Source organism: Pelophylax lessonae, assembly GCF_965119305.1.
Source record: "Pelophylax lessonae genome assembly, chromosome: 3".
NCBI lineage: Eukaryota > Metazoa > Chordata > Amphibia > Anura > Ranidae > Pelophylax > Pelophylax lessonae.
The window spans coordinates 107594768-107615820 of NC_138770.1; the positions used below are offsets into that span (position 1 = coordinate 107594768).

Sequence of the window (21053 nt, forward strand, 5' to 3'; positions counted from 1 at the left end):
AACTGAGTTGTACAGTTTATAGGTCACATTAAAGGTGGAATAAAGTTCTTAAATGATTTATCTTTGCCTCTTTGTCTTTTTTTATATCACAGAAACCCAACATTTTAATAGGGGTGTGTAGACTTTTTATATCCACTGTATTTACATACAGTGCATCCAGAAACTATTCACAGCGCTTCACTTTTCCCACATTTTGTTATGTTACAGCCTTATTCCAAAATGGATTAAATTCATGATTTCCTCAACATTCTACAAGCAATACCCCATAACCATAATGACAGCATGAAAGAACTTTGTTTGAAATCTTTGCAAATGTGTTTAAAGTAAAAAAACAAAAAATCCCACGAACATAATTATTCACAGGCTTTGCCAGAACACTCAAAACTGAGCTCAGGTGCATTCTGTTTCCACTGATCATCCTTGAGATGTTTCTACAAATTGATTGGAGTCCACGTGTGGTAAATTCAGTTGATTGGAAATTATTTGGAAACCTATAATAATATAGAAATATAAGGTCCCACAGTTAACAGCCATGAAGTCCAAAGAATTGCCTGTAGACAGGATTGTATCGAGGCAGAGATTTGGGGAAGGGTACAGAAAAATGTCTGCAGCATTGAGGAACCCAATGAGCACAGTGGCCTCCATTACCCGTAAATGGAAGAAGTTTGGAACCACCAGAACTCTTCCTAGAGTGGGCCGCCCAGCCAAACTGAGTGATTGGGGGAGAAGGGCCTTAGTCAGGGAGGTGACCAAGAAGCGGATGGTCACTCTGACAGAGCTTCGGTGTTTCTCTATGGAGAGAGGAGAAGCTTCCAGAAAAACAACCATCTCTGCAGACTTCCACCAATCAGGCCTGCATGGTAGAGTGGCCAGACAGAAGCCTCTCCTACGTAAAAGGCACATGAAAGCCTGCCTGGAGTTTGCCAAAAGGCATCTGAAGGACTCGGACCACGAGAAACAAAATTCTCTGGGCTGATGAAACAAAGATTGAACTCTATGGCCTGAATGGCAAGTGTCATGTCTAGGGGAAACCAGATGCTGCTCATCACCTAGCCAAAGGAAGCATGGTGCTGGCAGCATCATGCTGTGGGGATATGTTTCAGCGGCAGGAACTGGGAGACTAGTCAGGTTCGAGGGAAAGATGAATGCAGCAATGTACAGAGACAGCCTTGATGAAAACCTGCTCCAGAGCTCTCTGGACCTCAGAATGGGGGAAGGTTCACCTTCCAACAGGACAACGACCCTAAGCACACAGCCAAGATAACAAAGGAGTAGCTACGGGACAACTCTCTGAATGTCCTTGAGTGGCCCAGTCAGAGCCCAGACTTGAACCTGATTGAACATCTCTGGAGAGATCTGAAAATTATTGTGCACCGACGCTCCCCATCCAACCTGATGGAGCTTGAGAGGTCCTGCAAAGAAGAATGGGACAAACTGCCCAAAAATATGTGTGCCAAGCTTGTAGGTAGCATCTTACTCAAAAAGATTTGAGACTGTAATTGGTGCCATTGGTGCACCTTATTTTTAATAAATTTGCAAAGATTTCAAACAAACTTCTTTGACATTGTCATTATGGGGTATTGTTTGTAGAATTTTGAAGAAAATAATGAATTTAATACATTTTGGAACAAGGCTGTAACATAACAAAATGTGAAAAAAGTGAAGCGCTGTGAATACTTTCCGGATGCACTTTTGTTTTAGCATCTTCAATTTAGAACTGTCTTGCAAGTGCGGCCATAACTCCCCAACAACCTAACTTCCTATAGCTGCCATAGCAACACAAGTAGATAAAGCAAGGGGCTGAAATTAAAGGGGGTGGAGCTTTACATCACTGTATTACTGTAAAACCAAAATAGCGTCTATTTTTTTTCCTTCCCTTTCCTGCAAATCTTCCAAAGAAAAATCACAAGTGCCCTCAATAAGGCAATGCAAAGAGCAATCAAGATGAACAAAATGCAGTCACCCCCAGCAACAAATAATTTAAAGTAAACTTTGAGAGAAACATGGAGGCTGCCATTGCTGTTTCTCTTTTTCAAATGCTAGTAGTCTGCCTTTCACTTACTTTGAGTCACTGACTTGGGCCAAACATTCAGATAAAGACCTCTGGCATTCCCAATCTGACGTGAAGCCAGGGGGTCACTGATTAATAGGCAAAAAGCATTTTCAGAAAGAGGTCAGTGATGGAATTTCCCATGTTTTTCTCAGGAAAGGTTTATATTAATGAAGTCTGATCCAGGACTGTACTTAGCCATCACACTGCACTAGGCACCCCTAAATGACAACACCTCTTGTATAAACTCTGCTCCTTGTGTCATGAGAATATTGTAACATGACCACTGAAATGCTTTACTGGAGGTGATATGGGGGGCTAGCTTTTTCTTAACAATTTTTCACTGTACGGACTATGGAACAATAAAAGATGTCATGCAGGGGCTTAACTAAAAATAACAGTACCCCATGGGAACAAATTGATTGGAACCTCAGAAAATTTAGGTGACCTGTATAGCACCCCTATAGCATTTATTATGATGCCCCTGTCATAAAAGGGTTAGTTCACCCTTACCAAAAAACTGTTAATGCAGATAAGGGGTGTCTGTGGATAAAAACAATCTGTGAAGCCATAGCTCCCAACTGTCACTGATTTTGAGGAACTGGCTCTGATTCGGAACAAAGTTCTTCTGTCCTTCTTTCCTCATCATTTGTCCTTCATTTTGGTCTGATCTATATAGTTGTATATAAAACGCACTAGTTATCTTTCAAAAAGTGTTTCCCAGTGCCAAACCTTTCATCCAATTTCTAAATTGCTGCATTTGTAAGTTTCAAAAGCCAATAAAAAGGAATAGTAGTGGTAAAAATATGTTATGTATAATTCTCCTTTAAGGGGGCGTGGCAAAGAGTGTGTCCTATGCCTACATACCTTTGCTAATAGATGTCCCTCATTCCCATCTCAAAATGTTGGGTGGTATGGTGAAGCTTTGACCAAAGTTAAATATTGAAAACAACAAGAGAAGGGCGCACCGACCTTGTGCATTACTACTTAAAAGTTTATTAAAATCAAAGAAGGGTAATGTACAATATACTCACAAATGTAGCATATGAACAAGCATATAGGAAATGGACACCGCTCGCTTCCAGGACACTTCTCAACTGCTGGATAGCGTGATGGCGTTCTCAAAACCTGATGTGACTTACACGTTTCGAGGGAGGACCCTCTTCCTCAGAGCCAAAATCTTCTGAGGAAGAGGGTCCTCCAACGAAACGCGTAAGCCACATCAGGTTTTGAGGACGCCATCATGCTATCCAGCAGTAGAAAAGTGTCCTGGAAGCGAGCGGTGCCCATTTCCTATATGCTTATTCATATGCTACGTTTGTGAGTATATTGTATGCTACCCTTCTTTGATTTTAATAAACTTTTAAGTGGTAATGCACAAGGTCGGTGCGCCCTTCTCTTGTGGTTTTCTTGTAGTGCCTTTTGGATACCCTTGGTCCTGAGGGGGGCAGCAAGACCACTTCATTTGTGTCATAAAACCGCCTAGACGATTCACCTTCCCGCATACCACTCGAGCGCAGAAGAGATATTGTCGTTTTTCAAAGTTAAATAACGTCCTTGTTATAGGTGTGGGCCAGTGATGGCAAACCTTGGCAGCCCAGATGTTTTGAAACTACATTTCCCATGATGCTCAACAACACTGCAGAGTGCATGAGCATCATAGGGAATGTAGTTTCAAAACATCTGGGGTGCCAAGGTTCACCATCACTGGTGTAGGCCATTTACGTACTTCCTGAAGCCTCACTGGCAAGCTCCTAGGATATTACTAAAGATCTTGCTAAGAGATACCTAACTGTTACTGTTCACTTTCACCATCACAGGAGTGAGCTCTCAAACACTGAGCTCAGAGCTACTGCATTATGGGAGAGAAAGTGCATGTGAGGGGGTTTGAATCAGAGAAAGAGCTCACTCTTGGGATGGTGGAGATGAACACTAACAGCTAGCCAGTATTTCGAGGTAGGTAAATAGCCTACATCTATAGAAAGGACATGAGTCAAATTCAAAGCTGCACAGTCTATTTTTTTCTACAAGCGCCCCTTACCTGGTAAACGTGAACGATGCCGTTCAATATGGAGTTAAATTTGAAAAGCATGGCTGTACTGCTGCTAAAAAAATAACACATTTATAAAGCACAGAGATGTGCTAAATAGATTTGCATGGCCCTTTGCTTGATCCCGAGGTCTGAAACACAATAAAAATTTAGGAGGGAAAAAAAAAGCTGAGAGGAGAGCTCAGTGACCTAACTGGCTTTTCTCCAATTATCTTGGAACTCTTTGTTAAAGTAGAACTATAGGTATTTTTTTCAATTTGGATAGAGTAATGCCTCATACACACGCAACGATTATCGGCCGACCAATCGGCCGTCTTTTGTCCAGTGTTGTTGTGTTGGTTAAAATGTGCTCTAGACTGCGCACTAATTTTCTCGGCCAACAAAAACCAACTTCAGAAGTGATGTCATGTGCTGGTTTACTTTCCGTGTGTTTTTTCTTCTCTAAGCATGCCCAGTCTTGCTCATCAGATTTTTGTCTGCCGAAATCTGTACTGACTGACGGAAAATCAGAATAAAATTTTATAGCCTGCACACCAGATTTTTTTCAGCCGAAAAGTCGGAGTCGGTTTTCGAAAGCATCATACTAACAAGCAGAAAATCAGTCGATCGGACGTTGGGCGAAAAAATTAACGGCCAACTATCGATGCGTGTGTACGAGGCATAAGAGCTGGTATAACCCCTATCATTTTCTGTGTCCCATTGGTGAGATTTTCCTTCACTTTCTGTCCCATAGCCAAAACCCGGAAGTAAGAAAAATCTCTGCAAATTAAGAGAATTCTTTGAGGACCCCCAGGTCACCAGAACTAGTGTCTCCATTAAAAAAGTTCCCCAATATTACTTATCTGGGGACAACGCAAAATTTGGGATTTTCTTTTACTTCCACTTTCAATAATGGCAAACAGGACAAATAGAGGGGACAAATCTTGGGGGCACAAACAGTAATAACAAACCTAACAATAGGTTTTCTAATCCCTCTCCACTCTATTAAAAACTAAAAAAAAGTTTTGCCTTTAGTTAGGCTTTAAGCAAAGAGAACCCCATGTAGCACTGCAGACTCCACACCGAAGAAAGATGCCTTAGCCAACGTATTAAAGTTTAGGTGATCTTCCAAATCTGGAGGAAGTTCCTAAATAAATTAACTAGTTTTTGTTATAATCTCTATTTCACATATAGACTGGGTTCCCTCTGCCTTTGGGCCTCGTAAAGCCTACCTGACCACTAAGACTGTGGCTACACCCTTGGTTTCATGCTTTTTACTCTAAAGAAATTTGTGCCTCCTTTCAACATCCTCCAATGGTGGTCAAAGGAGGAAAATGGGTATGGAAGAAGTTATCACAATTTGTTAATGTTGTGGCTTGATGTTACCCCCTTTAACTCTGATGCCCTAGGTCAATATACCAATATGGTAAATACAGCCCTGGTCAGATCCCATTCCAGAAGAATTCTGATTGGATGCTGGGGATTGCTGCACATTGCCATTAGTCGTACATAAACAGGCTCATGTGTATAACCAACAGGTGCCCTCTTCTAACCCCATAGCAAAAACATTGCTCATTGTGTTATTGTTGAGCTAGTCTGTCCTTTGTTTAGTTTGAGAGCTGAGGAGAGCTGTATGTTTTCTCTTCCTGACCAAATTACAGAGACCGCTGGATTATCCACTGAGTTGTCTGACTGCATGAAATGGATTCTCCACCCGCAGCAGCACTTCAGTTGTTTCACCTTCTGCCGGAAAGTTTTGCTGAACGTGTAGTAGATGATGGGGTTGAAGGCGGTGGAGGACTTGGCGAACAGGCAGGGCAGCAGAGAGACCGTTGGTGGTATGCTTGTGCTAGAGTGGAACATAGACCAAAAGCTGACAACTGCATAGGGGGTCCAGGAAACCAGAAAACCAACACTAACCAGTATTGCCATCTGTGGAGAGATAGAAAGGTTGTGAGTCTAAATGTGTAAATGAAAGTCATTAGAACCAAGAAGAATGAAGCTAAAAGGCTGCATTGTATTATTAATGGAAAGGTTCAAGGGTGGTGGTAGCAAAAAAAAAACAAAAAAAAAAAAAACCTGACATTTATTGGTATAATAAAGGAAATCCTAACAAGCGTTTAAGGCACAATGACCCATCTTAGACTGAATACAAATAAAGTATAAGGAATATGAAGTGTTGGAATAAGAAACATTTTAACCCTGTCTGTACTGTGATGGCAGCTGTCATTATCAGTTGTAAACTAGATTTAAACAGTGTCTCTCCTAACAAAGGTTTGTAGATTTAGAAGCTAGGCTTCGGCATTATATGTTACTGAGGGTGAACTCAGCATTTCCCTCTTGTGAGTGCAAACAGATTGAGTTTCCGTCATTTTTATTTATTGAGAATAGTATGCAGTCTTCCCAAGACCTGCTCTAAGCAAGCCTCTAGAAAAGGAACAATTAAAACAATGTATATTTTAGGTATGTTGTGCGAATTGGAAGACACAACAAACATACACTAATGTAGTCAAGAGAAATGGTGTCTTATTTCCTTGTGACAAACATCGGGCATGTGGGCAAACAGGCGCTTTTGACTTTTTTTGTGCCTTTTACGTAGGAGAGGCTTCTGTCTGGCCACTTTTGCTTTTCCTGCAAGTAAGCTGTGTTAGTTATAGGGTTATCTAGTCCCTATATCACACATGGCTTTACGGAGTGCAGGGTTCAGAACTGTGTAATGTGCAGAGTACAGGAATACGTGCAAGGCTCAGTATTGTGTGGGGGTTAGTCTGAAGGGGTCAGGAGTGTGTATTATCCAGAGTCAAGGGTTCAGGAGTATGTAATGTACAAATTGTAGGGGTCAGGAGTAGGTAATGTATAGAATGCAGGGGTCAGAAGTATGTAATGAACAGAGTGCAGGGTTTGGGACTATGTAATATACAGTGAGCAGAAGTCAGAAGTAAATGGCACAGACCAGCTCTGATCCTCCTCTTCTCTGGTCCCTAAAAGATGCTCCTGGCTCCTCCCCCCCTGCTGAATGCCCCCATAGCAGGCCACACAGTGCGGCTCGACCCTACTTCCTGCTCCCTCCTCACTGGCAGTGATTAACGGTAGCTCCTGCTGCTGCCTCTGAGCCAGTGAGGAGAGAGAGTATGATGGAAAGGAATAGTGAATTGTAGAAGAAAAATCTAAGAAAAGAAAAAGATTAAACAAAGGGAGTAGGGGGAATTGGGAGAAATTTAAGAATGGAGAAACAAATCAAAGTAGGGATTCCAAGGAGCATGTTTCCATGATGGTCTCCAAAACACATGCACGGAGAAAGTTTGGAATTACACTTAATGATGCATACGAAATTTCAGCTTAAGACATTGATAGACATATATTGCCTGTATAATTTGGTATCTTTAAAAAGCAGCAAACACATCCAGGTTTTTGTGTGTGAGGTTACAGTTTCTTTACTAAAGTGTACTAATTCTTCCATTTCTGCTACTTGGTTTATTCTCTAGAGCCATCAGTCACCTTGGGTGTTTTGTTCGATCTTCAAAGTCTGGAACTAAGGACTCTAAGGGCTAAGCAAATTAACTGTAAGGAAGCGTTTGTATGTTGAAGGTGACAAAGGTGTTTGGTATCGCTGCAGAGATGCTGGGTGAAAAGTGAGGGAAAAGCTGATGATCTTTTATGTCAAGTAGTAAGTCCACAAAAGGCAAAGTCCTGACCAGGACCACCTGGTATATTTAAAGGTACCTACTTCCAGCAGGTGATAGGGATGGAGGCAGATTTTTTTTAGAGCAATGCCAGCATGTGGTACCATCAACTACGTAGTTTATAGCTTTTTTCTTGTATGTTAACAATAACAGCAGAACATTTAAGAAGAATAGCGTTCATTCTTTCCCAGTCTGCTTCTCTTTAAGTCAGGTCCAAGTATTTAGTCCATGCAACCACAGCTGGGTCTTCGTTAGACTTATTTGTGCAAAAGAATATGGAGTAGATTTGTGAGATGAGGTGTTGCAAAGGGTCGTGGAGGTGCATAATTTCTCAAAATCAGTAAGGTGTCTAGTTAAGTGACAGTGATAGGAAGAGTTGTTCAGAAAATGTTTGATCTGTAAGTATGACCAGTGGGCGAAGTATCCAAATTGAGTGAGGTTTTTCAAAGCCTGCAAGGAGCGAAAAGTGTGTTGGTCAAAGAAGGCTAATGCTGGAAGTATAGCACCAGTCCACCAAGAAATTGCATCACAAGGTGGAAAATACAGATTGAGACGGGGCTAGTGGATTATGTTCAGATGAACAATCATATTTTGTAAGTTTGGCAGGTATTTGGAGTTTTCTAAGCCATGGTCAAAGTTATAGCGGGATGGTCGAAAAAGTTTATTCAAGTGTTTATCCAGTCCTTGACTTTAAAGTGTATCGACCAGTACACAATTCTGATTAAATGACAGGCCCAGTAGTATTTCTGGATGTCGGGTAAGCCTATTGCACCATACATTTTCAGAAGGGTGAGGGTAGTATTTAGTATTCTGGGGTATTTGTTGTTCCATAGAAAGTATGAAACATGGCTTGCAAGGAAGTAAAAAAGTGCCAAGGGAGTAAGATGGGTATGGTTTGATACAGATAGAGAAGCCTAGGTAAGACATTAATTTTTAGTTTGGCTGCCTGGCCAAACCACCAAAATTCAATATTTTCCCAATTTTTGAAGTCAGTGGTAAGAAGAGTTTAAATTGGAGAGAAATTGAGAGAATATAAGCCATTGAGACTGAATGGTTGGTAATTTACCAGGTATTTTATAGACTTGAAGGTCAAGGTAAATGGGAAGTTGTTTTGGCATTGAGTGATCATTGCTGAGGGAAAATTGATATTTAGTGTGAAGGACTTTGAATAGTTAAACCTGAAATTGGCGATTTCATGGAACTCCATATAGGCTTTTAGTAGGTTCGGACAGGGATATCAAAATTTGGGTAAGAAAGAATAATAAGTCATCCGCAAATGCAGAAAGCAGATGAAAAAGCTAGTTGCCCAGTGATACAGATTGACAGCTTTGATGGTGTTATCCCTAGATTTTCATCCAGGGATAAAACCTACTTGATGGAGAGGAGTAGAGTTGAGATACAGTGAGCCAGTATCTTAGCATGTATTTTAACATCTTTTTAACATCTATATGTCCAGCAATGATATTGATCTATCGTTTGAACAGAAAGCAAGGTCATTGCCCTCTTTCAGAATAACTGGGATGTAAGCTTCCAATAAATGATTAGATGGGTGTGGGTTATGGTCAGGGGGAGCAAAGGCGTCCATAAAGTGAGGGATCAGGAGGTTCATGAAAGGTTTGTGTGACTTTCACATTTTCTATGCCAAATTTTTGTTGTCGGTTCACCCAAATCAGTGTTCTGGTAATTATAGCAGCCTGGTGAGCTAAATCATCCCTGGCTTCTTGCATGTCTTGGATTCTTCTCCAATGAGACAGTAATTAATAGGCCCTAAGCTCCAGACCACCTCTCTCCTCTTCAGATATTTTGCATTAAATTTAATTAGGACATTCCTTACAGCTTCTACTCATGGTGACAGCAATCGCTGCCCCAAACACCATCTAATACTGAAAGGAAACCAAACACCAGTTTTTTTTACATTGTGAATACAAATCCTTTTAAAATTCCGTAACTTCTAATTAAGTTAGGTTAGCACATTTCATGTTTAATTATTATCCTCTTTTATATATTTCAGCACTTGTAGCATTTGTTGTCTCTTTGAGAAAACACAGCATGTAACAATTTAATTAGTGTTTGAGATCTCATGAGACAATATTAATTCTAATAATCCCTTTTCTTTATCATATCATGACTGACAAACTGTAAAAAAAAAAAATAATAATCTATTTGCTGACTATTTTCCACTTAAAAACCCTAAATATTAAAAACATACTTTATGGCAACATTGTTGTTAACATAGCATTATGTGTTATGCTTTATAATCATTTTTTTTTCACTGTGATTTTTAACCTCTGTTGTAGCTGGGAATTTTTAGATCAGGTTGTTTTTTTAAAGAAATACAAACTGCCAATATGTCTGTGAAAATTCTTATCTATGCAGGTCAAGGTATGATTACTAGTAGTAAGTCACATTCAGCTAGACTTGTCCAGTTGAATTTTACTAAATGCTACTAACTACAGATAGCCAAAATTGAACACTTTGCAGGGCTAAATTGAAGCTCAAATGAAATATATACAAAAAAAAAATATGTATTCCAAAAAATGTTGTGTCTAAATATGACTGTAGAGTGTCTAAATAGGACTGTTCCACCCAGTAGGCACCAGTTTGACCTAATACGCTCAGTAATCAGCACACTGGTCAGACACAACCCTATTTGTCTATTAAATACAAATCTAAGGAAACCTATGCTGGGGGGAGTGGCTATCACTCAGCTATGCCAGCACAGACCACTACAATAAGAGAAAAGGAAGCATCATTTGTACTGATGGAGAAAAAAAGAAAGATCTGGCCTTATCTGGAACTTTTTGTTTACAAGTTTAAATTAGTATTTTTTGCTAGAAAATTACTTAGAACCCCCAACATTATTATTTTAGCAGAGACCCTAAAGAATAAAATGGCGATCGTTGCAATACTTTATGTCACACTGTATTTGCGCAGTGGTGTTTCAAACCCAATTTTTAAAAACAATATACAATTTAACAAATTAAAAAAAAAAAAGAAAAACACAAAAGTTAACCCAATTTGTTTGTATTATGTAAAAGATGATGTTACGCTGAGTAAATAGATACCTAACATGTCATGCTTTAAAACTGCGCACGCTCGTGAAATGGCAACAAACTACGGTAATTAAAAATCTCCATAGACAACTCTTTAAAAATGTTTACAGGTTACCGGCTTAGAGTTACAGAGGAAGTCTAGTGCTAGAATTATTGCTTTCATTCTAACGATTGCGGTGATACTTCATTTGTATGGTTTGAACAATGTTTACATACGCGGGCACGACTTATGTATGCATTCGCTTCTGCACGCAAGCAGGGAGGGATGGGGCACTTTAAATTTTCTTTTCTTATTAATTTTATTTTTTATTTTTACACTGTCCCTTTATTTTTATTTTTTTTAATTCTATTAAAAGGAATGCTAAAATCTCTTGTAATATGAATAAGCATGACAGATCCTTTCTGCTGAGAAATCTGGGGTTTAAAAGCAAAAAAAAATACTTTTTGACTTTAAGAAAAAAAAAATGCTGCCTATCTGCCTCAGAACCCGAAGTTGCGTAGATGGTCGCTCTAGTCCTCCAAGGGCATAGAGCCGAGTAGGGACAATACATCACTCGACTTCCTGCCTATACGTAGATGGTCGCTCTAGTCCTCCAAGGGCATAGAGCCGAGTAGGGGCAATATATCACTCGACTTCCTGCCTATCCATCGGCCGCACCAGACCGTTTCGGGATTTACCGACGGCTCCGTTAAGCTTGGAAACGACTGGGAAGTGGTGGGGCAACTCTCTCACCGCCTATAAAAGTGATCCATGGTGAATCCACCTCTGGGACCACTTTTATCTTATAGAGAATAGCCCATAGTTAAATAATGATACGGGGTTATGGCAGCTAGCTAATGCCATAACACCGGTATTTAACGTCAAAGTAATGACATATAATTACTGTGGGCGGTCATCGAGTGGTTAATACATTTCTAAACTAAAAAGTCAGTGTCAAATCATACCACGCAGGTGTACAGAGTCTCAAAGACATACAAAAGTGAGACTTTAGTTGAGCTTTTAAGGAAAACTATAGAAACCTAGAATAATCGTCAAGCCTTTGGATTAGCATAACAGCCAGACAGCAAGCATTTTTAAATGGAGATTTCAGTAGTTGTAGCCTAAGTAACATGTCAGGAAGTTTCCTTAATTAAACTCCAGAGACTAGTCTGTATTAGACTTCAAGGAATCTAATGCATTCATGGTCAGTACAGAGCTTACTACAGCAATCCAATTAATTCTGCGGAGCTTCATGATTGATTTACCGCTTTGATGTGAGAGAATATGTGTTGATTGGGTGGTCTTTTTTTCAGTAATGTATTTGAAATGAAGGCCCAAGTATAATGCCTGTCCCCTTACATGAAGGAAAAATGTAAACACTGCATTGGACTTTTATTTACTGTGTATTCAGAAATTCTGTTTTCTGCAGAATATGGAAAATTGTTCTTTATATTTGCAAGATGCTCAAAAAAGATTGGATACATATATAGGAAAAAAAAAATGAGGAAAACTAGGAAGAGAAAGATATGTAAAATATGATTGTCTCTAAAATTGCAAGCTGTCTGTCTACCATGCTGATGCACTGGCATAATCTCCAGTGCTGGTCATAAATGTAAAAGTATGGTTTATTGTGAAGCAGAGGACTGGAGTTCAGATTGCCCGGTCTTACCAAGTCAACATTGGAATGCCTAGGCTTGAAGCAGCATTTTCTCTGGAAAAGGTACTAATTTCAGCATAGTTTAACATCTGAGACTAGGTTTGGTTTAAATTGAACTTGTGCTTTGAACATACAGGGCAAATCTGGATCTCTTCAATACCCCCCCCCCCCCAGTACCTCTAAGAAAGTGATGGCGAACCTTGGCACCCCAAATGTTTTAGAACTACATTTCCCATGATGCTCAACTACACTGCATGAGTGCATGAGCATCATAGAAAATGTAGTTCCAAAACATCTGGGGTACCAAGGTTCGCCATCACTTTCCTAGAGGTACTGGGTATCTTCTTCAATCTTCGTTGAATGCAGTGATGGGGAAGTGAAATAAAGCAAAGAATATACTGCTGAGGAAAGGGTTAGTAAAGCAAATGTATTGTGTTTTCCTGCATGGGCAAAGCACAGGCTTGCTTTAAGGCATAGTTCCTTTTAAGCATGTACCTATCAAAGCAGCTTGCATTTTAGGTTTATTGGGCCCTTATAAGAACTTACCAGGGTGAGCTTCCTCTCCACTCTGGCTGCATTGGGGATCTTGTCATAGTTCTGTATCTCTTGATATGCCTTATGAAGCTTCCAGACTATCCTGGTATAACAGGTGATAATGGTCACAGCAGGAGTGACTGTGCACAGTATGAACATGCTAATGATGAATGAGAATCCATTGGTGGAATTCTGAAACTCAGCCCAGGCGATGGTGCAAGAGACCCCAAATGGTTCTGGCCCGTAATGACCCCAGCCAACCAACGGGAATATTGCCCACAGCAATGCGTACAACCATATGCCAGCTATTAGGATGTAGACCGCTTTCTTCTTAATGGTATTGCCTGCAAAAACACAAATCAAATAACAGTTCTGAGAGATAGTTACAGTTATCAGAAGATTCAGTGAAAATATAACATTCTAAAGCTAGCTATAAACCTCAGATTATGGTTGAATGTGCAAGCTAGATCGATCATTAGAAGAAACCTCTTTGGCCAGATGCAGGCACAAATAGTTGGCTTTAGCATTCATTTTTTTCAAATCTGCCTAATTATTTATTTTCTGTCTGCATATTCCATAATAACTAGATTGAGAACCGATCTAGCTAAAAACAGGAGGATCAAGTGAAACTCATTTCATGTCAGCAGTCTACTTCAAGTGGGCCTAGCATTAGATAGGATGTATGCATTTATCATGAAAAAACGAATGTGTAAGTGGTACACTTCTAAGTCCCGGTTCACACTTGTGCGATGCGGAAAGGCTGCTAATTCGCAGCCTGTTCCCGCATTGCAAACGCACCCCTGGCAGTTCACACTGCCATATGCGATACGCAGGGGGTGTCAATGAAATCTTAACGACACCCCCAGTTTGATCGCATATCGCAGTACGATCTGACAGTTCGCACAGGATCGGATCGCACAAGTGTGAACCACTGTGCGATCCGATCCTGATGCGGCTGGAAAAAAAGGGTCATGTGCGTGTTTGGTGCGGATACAATGCGAATTCAGCCATACAAAGTGTATGTCTGAATTCGCATCCGCATCTCCGATCACATGTAATGAAGGAGCAGTGCGCTCCGAATTACATGCGATCACACGCAGAAGTGTAAACCGGCCCTGAGCCTATACATAGTACTCTCCTTAGAAATGCCTTCATTTGCTTATCTGACCAGAGAATAATTGTATATTTTGGAAGGAAGTTGGGGTTATTTGCTAGATGAAAATATAGAACATCTTTATTATTCTGATGAAACCAGAGGATTTTTCTATTGCCTTTAAATGTTTTATTAGGACAAATGCATGTAAATATAGACATAGCAATAAAACATTTAAAAGCTCTGTTAAAAAAAGAATGTTGTAAAATAAGTGCAAACATTGGTGTTGGGGTCAGCTTCAAATGTAGAGCTTGCAGAGTGTTTGGCCAGATGTCAACGTGTGTTTAAGGATCTCATTTTACTCATCATCGTTGTATCAAACGTGCTTCTTTCACAGGGGGTCTATTTCAGCACAATCCATACAGAACAGAACATTCAGCCTCCTGGCTAGTTATTGGACAATTTGGGGTCTGTCACGGAACCATGAACCAGACGTACAACAACAGATAAGTGAAAATAAGACAGCTTTATTGAAAAACAAGCTATAAAGCAAAAGTCCAAACTGATGGCGAAACCGATGCAGAGTCTTTGCGAAGCCAGGGGTCAGGAACCAGCAGGGTAGTCAGACGAAGCCAGGATCAGGAACCAACAGGGTAGTCAGACGAAGCCAGGATCAGGAACCAACAGGGTAGTCAGACGAAGCCAGGAACAGGAACCAGAAGTAGCAGCAGTCTTAGTAGCATGTGAACACAGGAGGACCAAGCAGGGAACTGAAGCCACAGACCTCCTATATATATATGAGCTAGGCATCCAGCTCCTCCCAGTGGGAAGGAGGAGCCGCAGGGTGGGAGGCTACAAGAAACCCAGAAACCAAGATGGCCGCCAGCACATGTCAAACGAAGGAGAACAGCAAGAAGGTAAGACCATGACAGGGTCTCCTTATATGTGTCGGCTGTTTCACCAAATCCTGCATGCGGTCTCTCCATCTCTAAACACCACCATACCATTCATCTCAGATATTTAGAGCGGTATTAAACCCAAAAACAAAAATGTACTATATTGCAGCTTACCAATTATTGGATGGTGTAGCTGCATTAGATGTTTTTTTTAGGCTATCCCCCTATTTTCACCTAGTGATCTGGCCATTAATTCTGTTACTTTTTTAACTTCCTAGAATAGACCAAGCTGTCCAGCAAAAGTGGCAATTAGAGGGTTGAGACAAACAATTTAATACTGACAGGGGTGCATACAATGGGTCGCCTTTTATTCATTTATGTAAAACCCTTTTCCCAAAAGGAAACTGTTGTAACTTCTTTTATAATGTAAGCTAGAGTACCACTTTGATTTGTTGATCAAGTTGATCTAAATCTGCTAGTTCATCTAACCCTCCAGCCAGACTGACAATGCTGCTGTGCAAAGGTGTCTATGTTGCTCCACCATCCAGAATGCAAATACCCTAAAACAGAAAGTGTGTTACTGGCTGGATCACCAGGTGAAAATAGAAAAGTAAAAAAAAAAAAAGCGAATGCAGACATTTTATTTACGGATTGGTAAACTGCAGTGTATCAACTTAGTTTTTGGGGGTTTTTACCACTTTAAATTATAATCCAGGTGGGGGAAGGAGTGTGGCTAGTGCTTAACCTATTGCGTACTGCTCCACAGATCTAGCACTACCACCATCTTATCTTCTAAAATGCCACAGTCTCTAAGCGGCAGGTAATTCCCATTCACAACACTGCCCTGGAACCAATGGGGCTGTTTGTCACAATTGGGCAGAGGGCACGTCAAAGCATTACTAAGAAAATGGCTAGTGAATGAAATCTGCACTGTAATTCGAGAAGAAGACAGAGAGAAAAGAGACTGTCTCTCCCTTACAAGTGTAACATTTTCAATCGTAAGGCTAGGTAAGGGCCTCATAGGCTGAGTTCTAAAAAAAGATAAATGTCAATATGACGCAATGTTTAGACCACAAGAGGGCCCCAATCTAAGTGCAGCAAGGGGGAGAGGTGTATACAGCACACAGAAATTGGCAACTTACAGTGTGTGTACAGCTATGGCCAAAAGTTTTCAGAATAACACAAATATTAATTTTCACAAAATGTCACCAACCAAACATTCAAAATAAAGAACCTCATTACCTGCCAAAGTACCCGTGTAACTCATCTACTCACCTGTCCATGCAAAATACAATACGTGGGACGTACCACAAGACAACTTAAAATACGTTTGGGAGAGCATATCAATAATATTAAGAAAGGATTCAGACACCACAGTGTATCTAACCACTTCAGACTGGCACATAATAGGGACCCAAGCCTGTTGACGTTTTGTGGGATTGATAAAATAGAACCCAATTGGAGGGGAAAAAAACATGAGAATTGCTGTTTCACAAAATGAATCAAGATGGATTTACCAACTCTGCACTTTACTACCAAGGGGACTGAATATAGACATGGACATACATTGTTTTATATCAAATCCCTAGAAGGAGATATTCCAGATAAAGTTTTTAAAAAAGCAACAATATGCTCACTTTTCATACACATATTGATATAGGGTTCCTGCCCAATCACAACTATGACATAGCAAAAAAACGAAAACGAACCCGTCATTTACAATGTCACCAGATTTATTACAATAATTTTTATAATATTTTTTTTACAAGTTTTGTAATCGTTACATACATCTAATTGGGACCTACCTTGATATATATCTGTCAAACGTTTTTTTATACGTGATTCATCTTTTTATATATAATAGATTTTTTTTATATATAGTGAATTTTTTATGTATGGAATAAATTTTATATATATAATGGAATTTTTTATACAACATTCCACATTTATAGTTTTAACCTAAAAGCTTGGAACTCAAACAAATCACAAAGGGACCATATACTGCTATTCTAATACTGTTTTGCATTTAACAGAAGGGGTCTATATACCACCACAACAAAGGGGATGCATAAGAATATAATAGATTGTCATTTTAATTTCTGCTCTTAAATATCAACTTGAATTATAGGAGGAGATAAAGTTTCTCTATACATATAATTTTTCATATATAAATTGTTGTGTATAAAGGTTTAGAGAGTTATATTATATTATAGACCATGGGGGAAAGCACCAGATATAGAGGTACATCCTGTTCAAACCTTATTGAGAAAGCAATAAATTATGAGTACGGTATTTATTTCAGAGGGAATCTTAAAGTAAATGTTAAGTACAATTTGTGATATTATTGTTTTAGATTATTCTAGATAAGGAACTATGTAATATGTGTACCATTAAAAAATTCCAGGCCACCATATAGTTCGTAAATGAACTGGTGATGCAGCAGAATAAGTGACACAGGATTCTATATAGATATATCTGGATAGTGGGGACACTTCGGCACTCTAATTAACTCCTGGATTAAAACTAATAAGGCGGAGTAAGGGGCGGTGTTAACCGCATATAAGAATACCGTGCACTGTGCCTTCCTATTTCTGAAGACGTCACCGGATGTGACGAAACGCGTAAGATTTGGAACGCACAGCGTGACGTGTGACAGCAGGTGGAATGCAAGCCGGATATCTCCCGCTCGCCACTCTGCAGCTGGTTTGCTACTAGCGTATACACGATCACAAATGGCCTAAAAAACACTTTTTAATGTTTTTTTGCCATTTTACCTGTACTTGCTTGATATTACTTGCCCATGGAATGGGAATAAAAATGTATTTTTTAAATACTACACTATCCGGAGCACCTTTTTTTCTTCCTATACTGGCCCCATATCCAATGAGGTGAGAGGAGGAAGCCCACCACCCCATCCATCCCACATTTGGAGAGCCACGAGGAGACTCCTATTAGCCTGGAGGATACTAAAGCGATATTGGTCTTGATGCTATAAGGCATACAAGACCCACTCCATCTGGTAAGTGACCCACCCTTATTTTACCACGGTGGAAAAGGAATCAGAGCTGCACTATTGTAACAAAGTGGACCGAAATTTCCACGTTGAGCACCTGCACTTTTTGCGTTGGATAAGCATTACTTGCACAAGAGAACCCACCTTTTTTTGAACTTTTATCACTACAGTTACAATATATGGACTTGAATAAATAAGCCACAAGCACTTTATATCTCACCAATATATATATATATATATATATATATATATATATATATATATATATTTTTTTTTTTTTATTATCACTATTGTATGAAATATATGTGTATAATTTATCACTATTTATAATTTTTAATAATGAATTAGATGTTTTATATGGTGTGAATCAGCTAAACATATTGTTTATAAAACACCAGGGTACATATATAATCTTTACCACAGATACAAATACATTATTTTCATTTCTGCACTAAACCTCTTTATTAAGGTGTGCACATACCAGCAAGTTCTATAGGTAGCCTCACCACCAGGCTATTTCTTTCAAACACCCATCCACCTTTTCTATAGCTGCTGCTAAAACATATATATCTATATTTTACTCATATATCACCAGGCACGGGGAATATGCTCTGGTATATTTTTTTTACAAAATCCGCTGCCTCCATTTTTATGATGGCAATTTGCATATACTCCAGAATGTTATGAAGAGTGATCAGATGAATTGCAATTAATTGCAAAGTTCCTCTTTGCCATGAAAATGAACTTCATCCCTTAAAAAAACACTTCCACTGCATTTGTGAAGGCTTCAGGGAGCCCAAGAAGGTCCAGCAAGTGCCAAGACTGTCTCCTGATTCAGCTGTGGGATTGGGGCACCACCAGTGCAGAGCTTGCTCAGGAATGGCAGCAGGCAGGTGTGAGTGCATCTGCACGCACAGTGAGGAGAAAACTTTTGGAGGATGGCCTGGTGTCAAGAAGGGCAGCAAAGAAGACCCTTCTCTCCAGGAAAAACATCAGGGACAGACTGATATTCTGCAAAAGGTACAGGGATTGGTCTGCTAAGGACTGGGGTAAAGTCATTTTCTCTGATGAATCCCCTTTCCGATTGTTTGGGGCATTCTGAAAAAAATCTTGTCCAGAGAAGAAAAGGTGAGCGCTACCATCAGTCCTATGTCATGCTAACAGTAAAGAATCCTGAGACTATTCATGTGTGGGGTTGCTTCTCAGCCAAGGGAGTGGACTCACAATTTTGCCTAAGAACACAGCCATGAATAAAGAATGGTACAAAAACATCCTCTGAGAGCAACTTCTCCCAACCATCCAAGAACAGTTCGGTGATGTACAATGCCTTTTCCATCCTTATGGAACACCTTGCCATAAGGCAAAAGTGATAACTAAGTGGATTGGGGAACAAAACATCAACATTTTGGCTCCATGGCCAGGAAACTCCCCAGGCCTTAATCCCGGTCAGAACTTGTGGCCAATCCTCAAGAGGCGAGTGAACAAAAAAACCCCACAAATTCTGAAAAACTCCAAGCATTGTTTATGCAAGTTGCTATTGCTCTTTCATGTTTGATATCTCATGCCCATGATTATTCTGTTTATTGTGCTAACTGTAAGAATTTCATGTGTACCTATTCGTCAATTCATTGATTAGCTCTTTGCAAAATATTGAGTAAAGGATTACTTGCCTATGTCACATGACGAAACATGTAGGGCCGGGTAAGGACACGGATGTTGCTGCAAGCTAGGATTGTACTTGTGGCTTGAATCAGCAGCCAAGGGTGATTAGCAATGCGACTGAGTGTTGCTTCCTAGTGTCAAGTTAGACACTATGAAATTGGGGGCGTTTTAATTATTTTCAAAATAAAGCCTATTCTGCATCTATGTGTAAGTGGGACCTGTATGAGAGGTGGGAGAATGTAGAGTAGCGTAAGTTATTTTCATGGATCTTTCAAAGAGGTGCAGTTGCTAGTTTATAACTTTAGGAAAATAAGTGGGTTATCCTGTGTTACCTGCTGGGTGGTTGTTATATAATTAATCTATTAGGGGGGGGCAGCTGCATACAATCTGATTGTGTTCCCACAATGTGAGTTATAGGACAAAAAGTGTATATTGTTGCGCTTAAACCCTAATAGCATGTGTATTCCATATTATCAATCAAACATAAATAGTCATCAAAGGCTGAAGTATTCTTCAGTATCCTACACACATTCAGTATACACACATGATTGTAGGAAACTGAAGAATACGTCAGCCTTTGGTGACTATTAATGTTTGATTGTTAATATGGAATATGCATGTTATTAAGGTTATAGGTGCAAAAATATACACTTTTTAGCTTGGTCTAAACAATTACCAGCCATTAACTCTTGTGAGGTAATTAAGTATGAATGGTGGATGATCACATTGGATGTCACACCGAAAGGCATAGGAATCATGTTGAAATAAGGAAGACTTTTTTGTTGACTTTTTTTGCACTAATTTCTTCATTGATTTGTTTATATATTTTTCACTATATTTTATTGAGCATTTTGCATTTTATTATTGATGCATATTTGCACATATAGTGCACTTTAATATTGAAATGTATGTATATTATGTCGTATCACATTTTAATTAAGGATGATCGAACTTTTGAAAAGTTCGGTTCGACCAGAACACCCGAATTTCCCAAAAGTTCGGTTCGGATTTCAGAACCCCATTGAAATCAATGGGACCCGAACTTCGGTAATCAAAAAACACAATTTTTAAGCCCTAAAACCCAATAAATGCCCCTAAAAAGTGCCTAGGGTTCTGGGTCATGCCCCATTAACTATTTTTACTTTGGATTTAGTATCTGGGGGGGTCTAAAAGGTGTGCATGTGAAGTTTCAGCTCTGTAGCATGTCCAGAACCATGAAAAAAAAAAGATAATTTTTCAGTAGAACAGGGATGTGGGTCGGGACCCTCCTTTAACTTTAACACCTATATGATCTTTTTTTCTGGTTCTGGACATGCTACAGAGCTGAAACTTCACAGGTACACCTTTTAGACCCCCCAGACACAAAATCACACAAAAAAAGTTCTTAAAAATTGTCATTTTTG

General features: G+C 39.6%; 1 protein-coding gene across 1 annotated transcript in view; it reads right to left on the reverse strand.

Moving 5' to 3' along the window:
• Nucleotides 1-5428: 5428 nt before the first annotated feature.
• LOC309549655 (opsin-5-like) overlaps nucleotides 5429-21053 on the reverse strand; it is a 79978-nt gene continuing 64353 nt past the window's right edge. Inside the window, exons 3-4 of the mRNA XM_082250037.1 lie at nucleotides 12999-13330; nucleotides 5429-6011 (exon numbers count right to left, since the gene is read on the reverse strand). Coding sequence (XP_082106163.1) covers nucleotides 5652-6011; nucleotides 12999-13330 — 692 coding nt within the window. The 3' untranslated portion in view covers nucleotides 5429-5651. The remainder of the gene's footprint in view (nucleotides 6012-12998; nucleotides 13331-21053) is intronic.